Source organism: Chiloscyllium plagiosum, unplaced genomic scaffold (genome assembly GCF_037043375.1).
Source record: "Chiloscyllium plagiosum isolate Xiang-an unplaced genomic scaffold, Cpla_swu_hap1 HiC_scaffold_22, whole genome shotgun sequence".
Lineage (NCBI taxonomy): Eukaryota > Metazoa > Chordata > Chondrichthyes > Orectolobiformes > Hemiscylliidae > Chiloscyllium > Chiloscyllium plagiosum.
This window is the reverse complement of record NW_028270160.1, coordinates 48,783,357-48,794,729: the sequence shown is the minus strand read 5'-3', so window position 1 is coordinate 48,794,729 and position 11,373 is coordinate 48,783,357. Positions and strand designations below refer to the sequence as shown.

General features: G+C 43.5%; 1 protein-coding gene across 3 annotated transcripts; it reads left to right on the top strand.

Moving 5' to 3' along the window:
• Positions 1-4,974: 4,974 nt before the first annotated feature.
• Positions 4,975-10,567, top strand: LOC122561066 (interferon-induced protein with tetratricopeptide repeats 5-like). Of its 3 annotated transcripts, none has more exons than XM_043712427.2 (2): positions 4,975-4,994; positions 8,329-10,567. In XM_043712427.2, the coding sequence occupies exons 1-2, from the start codon at positions 4,990-4,992 to the stop codon at positions 9,803-9,805; spliced, it is 1,482 nt and encodes a 493-aa protein (XP_043568362.1). In that variant the 5' UTR covers positions 4,975-4,989; the 3' UTR covers positions 9,806-10,567. The 3 variants fall into 3 exon arrangements, with proteins under 3 accessions (XP_043568362.1, XP_043568361.1, XP_087855160.1); XM_043712426.2 differs by lacking the exon at positions 4,975-4,994 and adding an exon at positions 5,281-5,318; XM_087999034.1 differs by lacking the exon at positions 4,975-4,994 and adding an exon at positions 8,002-8,141.
• The last annotated feature ends 806 nt before the right edge of the window (positions 10,568-11,373 follow it).

Below are 11,373 nucleotides of genomic sequence, written 5' to 3'. Positions count from 1 at the left end.
GTACAGCGGAGGATGTGGGCATGTCCAAAAAGCTGAAGCGGAGTTAACAGAATTGAATGGGATTGAACTGAACTGAACTGAGTGGAACTGAAGTGAATCAAATTGAACGGAACAAAATGGAACTGAGCTAAATTGAATTGAAATGGACGGAACTGAATTGAACACAATTGAATTGAACTGAACAGACCTGAACTGAGCTGAATTGAACTACACTGAATTGACTGAACTGAAATTAACTGAAACGAATTGAACTGAATTAAGCATAATGTAACACATGTATTGGGCCAAGCAGTGGAATGTGGTGTAAAATTATGTCCCAATACATGTGTGAATCATAATGTAACACATGTATTGGGCCAAGCAGTGGAATGTGGTGAAACGGTTAAAAATTATGTCCCAATACATGTGTGAATCTAACCGGAATGGAGGTGTTGCTTAGTCCCGTGTGAATCTTATTACACACCTCCCCGTGTGAATCTTCTTATCTGTATGTAACCAGAATGGAATGTGTTTTTTAGCCTTGCTCTGCTGTTCACATGAATGTTTATTTCTGGAAAAAAGTATATCAGCTGGAAAAGTCTCCAGTTCGGTGAGTCTGCTCCGGGGTTACGTTTAACCGCCGAGCGTGGGTTGTTGGCAACCGCTCTACGAGAACTGACGGCTCCCAGTTCCGGTAACATGTAGAGTGAGTATAAGCCAGACCCGGGAGTCTGCTCCGGGGTTATGTTTAACCGCCGAGCGTGGGTTGTTGGCAACCGCTCTACGAGAACTGACGGCTCCCAGTTCCGGTAACATGTAGAGTGAGTATAAGCCAGACCCGTTGTAAGTATGAGACCTGGTTGTGGCGACGCTGCGGGGAATAAAATGCTCATATTCTAGCAGACTCGCCTCTTGGTCGTTTGTTCTGTGTCAGACTACTCTCCTACGAACCTGACCTTGAGAATTTTTTAAAACACCAACCTAGCAGAACTGCAGTCCTTTCGGACCCCACTACCTCTATCAGTAGTGCTGCCACCGAGCCACTCTTAGTGGTGAATATTGAAATCCTGCACCATTGCCACCCTCAGTGCTTCATCCAAGTGTTGTTCAAAATGGAGGAGTACAGATTCATCAGCCAAGGGAGGACAGTACATGGTAATCAGCAGGAGGTTTCCTTGTCCATGTTTAATCTGAAGCTTTGAGACTTCATGGAGTTAATGTTGAGGATTCCCAGGGCAACTCCCTCCTGACTGTAGACCACTTTGCCATCACCTCCACTGGGTTTGTCTTGCTGATGGGACAGAAATATCCAGAGATGGTAAGGATGATATCTGGGACATTGTCTGTAAGGTATGATTCTGGGAGTATAATTATGTCAGGTTGTAGCTTGACTAGTCTGTGAGTCAGCTCTCCCAATTTTGGCATGACCCCCAGATGTTAGAAGAAAGACTGTGCAGGGTTGACAGGACAGCATAGGGGTTTAATTTAGATAAATGTTAGCAGGACTTATACACTTAACGGTAAGGTCCTAGGGAGTATTGCTGAACAAAGAGAATTTGGAGCGCAGGTTCATAGCTCCTTAAAAGTGGAGTTGAAGGTGGATAGGGTAGTGAAGAAGATGTTTGGTATACTTTCCTTTATTGGTCAGAGTATTGAGTACAGGAGTTGGGAGGTCATGATGTGGCTGTACAAGACATTGGTTAGGCCACTTTTGGAATGTTGTGTGCAATTCTGGTCTCCTTCCTATTGGAAGGATGTTGTGAAACTTGAAAGGGTTCAGAAAAGATTTACAAGGATGTTGCCAGGGTTGGAGGATTTGAGCTATTGGGAGAGGCTGAACAGGCTGGGGTTGTTTTCCCTGGAGTGTCAGATGCTGAAGGGTGACCTCATAGAGGTTTATAAAATCATGAGGGGCATGGATAGGGTAAATAGACAGAGTCTCTTCCCTGGGGTGGGGGAGTCCAGAACTAGAGGGCATAGGTTTAGGGTGAGAGGGGAAAGATATAGAAAAGACCTGAGAGGCAACTTTTTCATGCAGAGGGTGTTGCATGTATAGAATGAGCTGCCAGAGGAAGTGGTGGAGGCTGGTACAATTGCAACATTTAAAAGGCATCTGGATGGGTATATGAATAGGAAGGGATTGGAGGGATATGGGCTGGGTGCTGGCAGGTGGGATTGGATTGGGTTGGGATACCTGGATGTCATGGATGAGTTGGACTGAAGGGTCTGTTTCCATGCTGTACATCTCTGTAACTCTATGACTCTATGACTGATTTAGCTATTGCCTTTTCTGGTGCCTACATCGATGTCAGTTGGTCCTTTGCTGAGATGTTGCTGCGATTGATACAACTGAGTGGCTTGCCAGGCTATTTTTTTTTTTTAGATTACTTACAGTGTGGGAACAGGCCCTTCGGCCCAACAAGCCCATACCGACCCGCCGAAGCGCAACACACCCAGACCCATTCCCCTACATTTACCCCTTCACCTAACACAATGGGCAATTTAGCATGGCCATTTCACCTAACCTGTGGGAGGAAACTGGAGCACCCGGAGGACACCCACGCAGACACGGGGAGAATGTGCAAACTCCACACAGATAGTCACCTCAGGCGGGAAATGAACCCGGGTCTCTGGCACTGTAAGGCAGCAGTGCTAACCACTGACAGGGCCATTGAGAGTAAATCACATTGTTAAGAGTCTGGAGTCACAGGGAGACCAGACCAAGTAAGGATGGGTAGGAGACTGGAAGAACACAGCCCCACCAGGAGGTTCAGCTGTGACCCTTCTTCAGGACTGGAGACATGTGTAAAGGCAGCTGCAGATAAAGGGAGCACCTATCTATTTTGGATTCCAGCACCTGCAGTTTCTTTTTGTCTCAGACCAGGTAAGGATGGCAGATTTCCTTCCCTGAAGGCCATCAGTGAACCAAATACGTTTTCTGACAATGGTTTCATGGTCATTAGCAGATTGTTAATTCCTCACACTCATCAGATTGAATTGCACTTGCCATGCAACAACCCATCTGACCAGCCCATCTATATCCTCCAAAGATTCTCCTCCTCAATATCTACCACGCCAACAATTTTTGTCTCACTCGCTGCTTTAAGAACATTTCTTTTTATTCATGAAAAGAATGTGGACATTGCTGACAAGGTCTTATTTGTTGTTCAAGGAAATAGAAATGTCCTTACATTTCCATAAGGGTTGAAAAAGTCCTTTCAGGATTGAAAAATGTCATGAAGATTATTTATCCCTTAAACAGATAATTCTTTCATGGTTAAGATACAAGCACGTTCATTTCATTCTCACGTGATAAAATTAGATTGTGTATTTGTAGTTCCGAGCTACGGGAAATGATGGTAAGGTGACAATTTCCTGCCGTCACAAGCTGGCCAGGAGTCTCTCCCTGAATCAGAGTTCCTCTTTACTGCACATGATATGGTTCTTTGGCCTGCCCACTTGAAGCTGCATTTCCAGAACTAAACTCTCGCTCTTTCCTCAGACTCTAGATTAGGTTCTGGGTCTGTGTGAAGGTGTCACCTCTGAACTGGGAGCTTCCATCTGAGCTATGTGTACTTGAATCTCACACCTCAAAACTGGTCAGTGCAGATTGACCTAACCAGCCTGAGTAAGTGCACAAATGGGCAATGAGCTCAGGCAGTTTTTGCGGCACTTCTCAAGGAGTGCATTAACATAAACCCAACTCAGCTCCAACCTTCCTGAGCCCATTTCCGGAGCAAGCACAGAATCAGTACCAGGGGTTTCACTCTCTGGAGCTACGTAGCCCTCTCTCATTCAAGCTCATGCCTATTTCAGTGAAACTTCAATTACTAACCAGGCAGCAGGGGACAGAAAGTCACAATTCTGGTTCACTAATACCCTTTTGGGAAGGAAATCTGCCACCTGGCCTCCACGTGACTCCAAACCCACAGCTATGTGGCTGATGCTTAACTGCCCACTGGGCGATTTTTAAAATTCATTTACGGGCTGAGGGACACTGGCCAGGCCAGCATTTATTGCCCATCCCTAATTGCCCAGAGGCTAGGAATGAGTGGTCAAGAAGGCATACGGCATGCTTTCCTCCATCAGCTGGGGTATTGAGTACAAGCATTGGCAGGGCATGTTACAGTTGTATAGGACTTTGGTTCGGCCACATTTGGAATACTGTGTACAGTTCTGGCCGCTACCCTACCAAAAGGATGTGGATGTTTTGGAGAGGGTGCAGATGAGGTTCACCAGGATGTTGCCTGGTATGGAGGAAGCTAGCTATGAAGAGATTTTGAGTAAATTAGGATTATTTTCATTAGAAAGATGGAGGTTGTGGGGTGGGGGGGTTGGTTCCTGATTGAGGTCTACAAATTCATGAGAGATATAGACAGGGTAGATAGCAGAAGCTCTTTTCCTCCCCGCAGTGGGGGACTCAATTACTTGGGGTCAGAGTTCAAGGTGAGAGGGGAAAAGTTTAAGGGAGATATAACGTGGAAACTTCTTTACGCAGAGGGTGGTGGGTGCCTGGAACGCGTTGCCAGTGGAGGTGGTAGAGATGGGCACGACAATGTCATTTAAGATGTACCTCGATATATACAAAAATGGGCAGGGAACAGAGGGATACAGATCCTTAGAAAATAGGCGACAGATTTAGATAGAGGATCTGGCTCGGCACAGGCTTGGAGGGCCGAAGGGCCTGTTTCTGTGCTGTAATTTTCTTTGTTTTTGCAATACCATTCTCAACTCCAATGTCCCCTGACCACCCCAATTACAGTCGAACGCAAACGCAAAAACCGAAACCCCACAAGCCTTGTTATTTCAATTCCCGAAATCTGGGGAATGGGCGGTCACTGTAATAACACAATGAGGGAAGTGTTTCACTTGAGATTCACTTTCCAGTTTCAATTTCCAGTTTCACTTCATGAATTCACTGAAGTCATGTGACTCCAGACGCTATAAAACAGTATCTGCAAAACAAGCCAATGGACTGGAGCAGAAATCTGCAGCAGCAGCAACATCATCATGAGGTTAGTGAACTCTGTACTGTACTTTACACGGTCTTGTTAGATCTCCTTGCCTGTCATTTTACTGAGGGCGGACAGCAGGCAGTAATAAGGAACCTGACTCATACACCACCACCACCACACACTGACACGTTAACAGGGATTCCTCGGCATGTCACTTCCGAACTTTTCAGTGTAACCTCGGTTGGCCGGGGGACCCAGCTAACACGGACATTTGTCTCAAATCTTTCCAATCCTCATTTCCGACCCACATCAGACACAATGTTATCGAATCTTTCTCCGAATTTCCGGGGTCCGACTTCCGATGCAAAGTCTGTCCCAGTGCAGGTAATGCAGCGAGCTGTACATGGCTGTAGGCTGTGGCTGACATCTCGGCCCCAGCACTTTGTGAACCAGAGCACCAATGGCCCGAAACCTGTTCACAAATACAAGTGTGACAGCAGTGATGGTGCCAACTCTGTGTTACTGTCTGAACATCTCTCCCCTATTCGTCAAAAGCTTGACCATTGTATCCATTAGCCCACATGGCTGCTGGGTGTGTGTGCGTCTGTCTGTCTCTATGAGTGAGTGTCTGTGTGTGGGTGTCTGTGTGTATGTCCTCTAGGTGTATGTGACTGTGTCAGTGTATGTGCCTGACCGTGTGTGTACGCGCATGCCTGTGTGTCCTCTAGGTGTGTGTGTGTGTGCTTGTGTGTGTGCATGCCTGTGTCTGTCCGTGTGTGTGTGTCTGTCTGTCTGTCTCTGTGAGTGTGCGTCTGTGTGTGGGTGTGTGTTTATGTCCTCTGGGTGTGTGCGCGTGCTTTTGTGTGTGTGCATTCCTGTGTCTGTCCGTGTGTGTGAATGTGCGCGCGCTTACGTGTGTGCATGCCTGTGTCTGTGTGTGTATGTGTGCATGCCTGTGTGTGGGTGTATGTGTGTGCCTGTGTGTCCTCTGGGTATGTGTGCATGACTATGTGTGTGCATGCTTGTGTCTATGTGTGTGCATGTGTGTGTGTGCAGCCTGATATGCTACAGACATTTGCCAGCCTAACCTCTTACCCACCTGCCATTCTACCTCCTTGTGCATCTGCTAACTTGCCTCCTCACCTGCATAGCCATCCTACCTCCTCACCCACTTCTCGTGGTCATTTTTGCAATGTTCCATGTGAAAAATTACACACTGCTGCTCAATGATGGGTTGAACAACCATTTAATTGGAGGCATGGACATTTCTGGGATATTAGCTCCACCATCTTATGTAAAGCAATGTCACATTCCAGAGATATTAGAAACCAAAAGGCTCTCTCATGGAATGTGATTTTCGGTCCCATTCACACACCACTTCTTGAAAATCCAGCCATTTCTCACTTCCCGCTCAATCTTTCTATCCTCCCTCCCTGGCTGAGAGCTGGGATGCTGTATGCACCAGCTTCCGAAGATTGCAGTGCAGTGAGAGGCAAGTCAGTCCACACATGTGTCCACTCAGAATCATTATTTCTGACCCAGATCAAAGAAAGAATACATCCTTTCCTTAGTTTGACTTTTCCCTGGGTGTCCGGTGCAGGATCCATCCCAACAGACTGAGTCCAGCAAATCCTGGAGGCAGGATCAGAGTCAAACATCACGGAAGCCAGGTCACCCTTTTATTGCTGCCGCAATTCAAGAAGTAAACACAGTTAGGATATCCGAAAGCCTCTTTGAGAACCTCCTGAGAGGAGGTACGTGTGTAAGGTAACTAAGTGTATAGGATAGGATATTGTTAGGGCAACAGGGGGAGAGGGGGGGGGGGGGGAGAGGGCATTTAGTTGGCAGAGGACAATGGGGTCAATATTTAGAATGGACGGATGATGGAGTAAGGAGACAAACAGAAAGGCAAGGTCAGAAATGTTGGCCCCAGATTTGTTCTTGGACAAGGCCCCCTTCTGTCAGCAAGGTACAACAGTACACACTCCCACGCCAACCCATTGACCCTCTTCCTCGCCACCTCAGAGGACAGCAACTACTCTCTACCCTTCTCCCAAGAACATGGTAGACAGAAGTTAGGATAGGTGCCTATTTGGGCAAGTCTGCTGCAACTCCCTGAGGTCTATGATTCTAGCTCAGATCTGGGGACATTTTTTGGAGTGTTCCAGGCAATGGGTTAATGCCCATTGCAAGTTTAAACTTTCTAGACAGTTGCCACTTAGTGTATTAGGATCTCGAAAGCGTCCAATACTGCAACTGTTGAAGCTAATCCATTCTCCAGTTGTCAGGAGCCTGAAAAGTCTGGAAGTATGACTGTCCAAATAGTGTGTAAGTTTTTATATAAGACACAATCAGTGATCTTGAAGTTATTAGAATGATACTGTATAATAATGATAAACTTCATTTTTGGAAGGTGATATGGGCACGATAGACACTGATTGGTGATAATCAACTCAGTCAAATGTCACATGAGCATTTAGTGGAACAGTTAAATTTCTAGGGTCTGAGCATTCCGGGAGAGATGGGCTAAGTCCTGGAACATAGGAACATTAGACTCAAGGATCTGGGAATATTGTGAGGCAAGTTCTGGATCTTAAGAAATTGATGAGCAAGTGAGAGACTTCCACTCAGGGTAAGGAAAATGATTAACCTTACTGCCAGCCATCTGCACCACATTATTTATATATCAATGCTTTAGCTCAAGAAACAGAAATAAAACAAACTGCGAGAAGGAGACAAAAGTTGTGTGGTTCATTATGACTAGGCTTCAAGAAACATGCTTGAAACTGTCTGACACACACAATAGCTAAATCTAGTGGACCAATTGATTATTTATTCTAAGGTTAGTGGATAGTTGACCTTCATCTCAGTGGGACAGGAATGCAAAGGGTGGAAATTATATGATAGTAATTTCAAACCCTCTTATTCGACCATCTTTCCTTTACATAAAGGATATTAATAACCGAGTGCACAAGAATTCAATTGAAAATTTCAAAACTTAGAATAGTAGACCTTTTTTCAATATGGAGTGGAAGCGTTTTGGAAGCAAGGTGGATAGGAAGAGTTGAGATAAGAAGCAGCCATGATCCAATTTAATATTAGTCTTTCATGTGTTCATATTTTAGGGGGTGATTTTAAATTTCTGCGAGCTGATCTATTGTTGATTTTCTTTTTATCCTATTCTAGTTCCTTACAGGATTACTGTAGGTGCGTTCAATCATTTGAGGGTTACTGGCCACATCCAGCTGGAGTAGGATTGCTCTGAATCCACTTGCACTGACCCATACACCTGGTCAGCTATTCCAGTACTTTGCCAGTTCAACTGATGTGAATGCAAGTTACAAATGTAATTTAGATATACATAAGTTGGGTTTTATTGTGTGCTTTTTTACAGTAACACTTGGAAGGATTCCTGGAAACCAAAACTTGGCCAGCTTCAATGTCACTTCACATGGACCCCACTAAAAGAAAACATCGATTTGGATGATATGAAGCACAGATTAGAAGATTTAATACAGGCTGGTGTAAAATATCAAGCCATGTCTTACAACCATCTCGCTTTTATACACTGCCTGTTAGGAAATTGTGAAGAGGCAATTCAGAATTTAAAGGAAGCTGAAAGGATTCTGAGGGAGAGACATGGAGATGAATTTGAGAAAAGGATCTTGGTCACCTATGGAAACTATGTCTGGGTTTATTATCACATGGACCGACTGGAGGAGGCTCAGTCCTACCTCGACAAGCTGGAGGCGGTCTGTAAACTATTTCCTGAAGCCTCTCGGTTTACAGCAATGATACCTGAGCTTTACGGGGAGAAGGGCTGGTCACTGTTGAGGTCAAGCAGGAAGTATTATGAGGAATCAAAGGAATGTTTTAAAAAGGCTCTTGAGGAAGATCCTGATAACACGGAATGGATTGTTGGCTATGCCACTGTTCTATCTCGTCTGGAAGTGTTTTCTGGTACCACAGCGCATCATCAGCCCAGAGAATCAGTGAAGTGGTTTAGACGTGTGTTGGAGCTTGACCCTGATGACTCGGTATCCATGGTGATGTTGGCTCTCAAACTTCAGGAGTTCAAACAAAAGGAGGAAGCATGCGTGTTAGTGGAACGAGCTTTGCAGAAGTCCCCTGATCTTCTGTACGTGCTTCGATATGCAGCCAAATTTCTGAGGAAAGAAGGAGATTTGGAAAGGTCTTTGGAGCTGTTGAAAAAAGGATTGAAAATTGCTCCAGAGTCGGCCTTCTTACATCACCAAGCAGGACTGTGTTACAAAACCAAACTAATGCCACTGATCAAAAATCCACACCTCAAGAATCTTCACAAACTTAGTTCACAACAGGTAACCAAATTGATCAATCAGTGCAAGCATCACTTCAAAAAGGCAAGTGAGAATCGCCCTTTAACATTTGTTATTGCAAAGTTGGATTATGCAATAATATGCTCATTAAATAAAGAATATCTCAAAGTAGAAGAGATCTTCAGCAACCTACTGAAGTCCGAGCAGATACACCCTGATGATAAACAATCAGTATATTTACAGGCTGGCTTATTTGAAATGCATCACAAAAGATCAGAATCAAATGCCATTGCTCATTTTCTGGAAGGACTTAAATTGAAACGTGACTCATTGGAATGGGAATTATGTCACAAAAACTTGATCAAGATTGCAACCAGACAAATTGATAGGAATCAAACAGATAGCAAGGCCTTTGGTATCCTTGGACATGTACACCAGCTGACTGGGGAGAAGCGTGACGCTATTGAATGCTTTGAAAAGGCCTTACAAATTGATTGTGACAATGAGGAATATATAAGTGCTCTTTTGGAACTCCGGCTTTCCCTTCAGGCTCAAAATGATGCACCAAACTAAAGTTGAATACGTTGCATTATAGTGTTGCCTTCAGACCCAAATGTGAACTTCAGCACAGTGGTGTTTAAAATACAGCTGATAAGATTACAGGAAAAGCTTCTGCTATAATTTATTAGTGTAAATGTAAACATGAAATCTTCCTGTGAACAATTCTTTCAATCAGTGTAATAGAGTGCAATCCACTTTTCTGTTTGGAGTAACAAATAAGCATTGCATTTAAAAGTTACAACCATTTACGCACTTTTGTTGTACTGATAAAACTGTACACCATGAAAAATAAGCAGTTTGCTAAGTGTGTCATGTCCTTCACGTGTGATAAACCTGTATGAAAACGATTTCAAGAAAAGGATATGGTCTCTGAACAGATATGGCAGGTACTGATTTAACAGATTTTAGTATATACTGATAATTATTTCTTTCACATCAATCTAATTGATCATTTTGTATATAAACAAATATTCATGAATGCTATTCTCCTGCAAATAACAATGACCATTAATGTGAATTCATTTTTCCCTCTATATTCTCGCAAGTATAATGTTTGAAGCATTAGTCTGTTGGCAACTAATTAGCTACAGCTCCCTGATTTTCAATTCCTTCTGAGTGTTTCAGTTCCACTGGATGACTTACAGCTAAACGATATAAAAATGGTGCAATAATAACTATGTAAAGGGTATCTTTTCAACTAGAAGTGCAAATTTACTCTGATATCAGAGACTGGACATTCAAATAGCCAATAAAGAGAAACTTCTGCTAAAGTTCTATTGGTGTCATTGATCTTTGCAATTACTGAGGATCAATATTGTTCATATTCCAAACTTTGAGCCCAGGACTGGAATGAGCTCTATATGCAACATTCAAATCAACCTTTATATTGGATGTTACAGCTATTATGTTCACCCTGATAGTTTACAGGTATAGATGCACAGTAGAGAAAGGTTGAAAGAAATGATTGAGAAGGTTTACAAGATTAAAACAGTGGAAGAATCGAACATTAGGAGATGGTGCAAAGGCCTCACAGCCTATTATGACATCTAAAAAGATCAATACCTGGGAAGAGCCGGCTTTTCTGGGGTGATTTTGTCTGTAGGCACAATATTGTAAATAGTTTTATAGTTAATACATGATGGCCAGTGCTTGTGAAACTGTACAGTAATGGGTCAACATCTTCCTCGCCAATTTTCAGTGGTTCAGCAGAAGTAATGTGAGTTGCAGACCCTTGTTTTCACTCTACTGTGTCTGTGAGTTGACAGCCATTTCAATGTTAATTCTCCAGTCACTATTTCACATTCCTTACAATGCTGGAAATTGCTGGTGTCAAACATTGCCTTCTGCTTTTGACAGGTTACTTCTTAGTTCAGACTTGAGGATTAGAACAAGTAATGAGACAATTGAAACATTATCTCTTCTAGATCTCCATTGAAACAATATCGCTTCTCGATTTAAACAGTAGAATAATCTATTGCGATACACTCACTACAGATAAATAGAGATACAAGAAATAACTACACATGAGCAAAAAGCAAGTATTCAGATCCATGGCAACCATACGTCTAGAAGACAATGAA

What these genes read in the sequence shown, in the direction of transcription:
- LOC122561066 (XM_087999034.1), top strand. Translation starts at nt 8,017, where the DNA reads ATGATCCAATTTAATATTAGTCTTTCATGTGTTCATATTTTAGGGGGT. An exon ending in TCCTTACAGGATTACTGTAG is followed by an intron (nt 8,142 to 8,328) that starts GTGCGTTCAATC and finishes GCTTTTTTACAG; the next exon opens with TAACACTTGGAAGGATTCCT.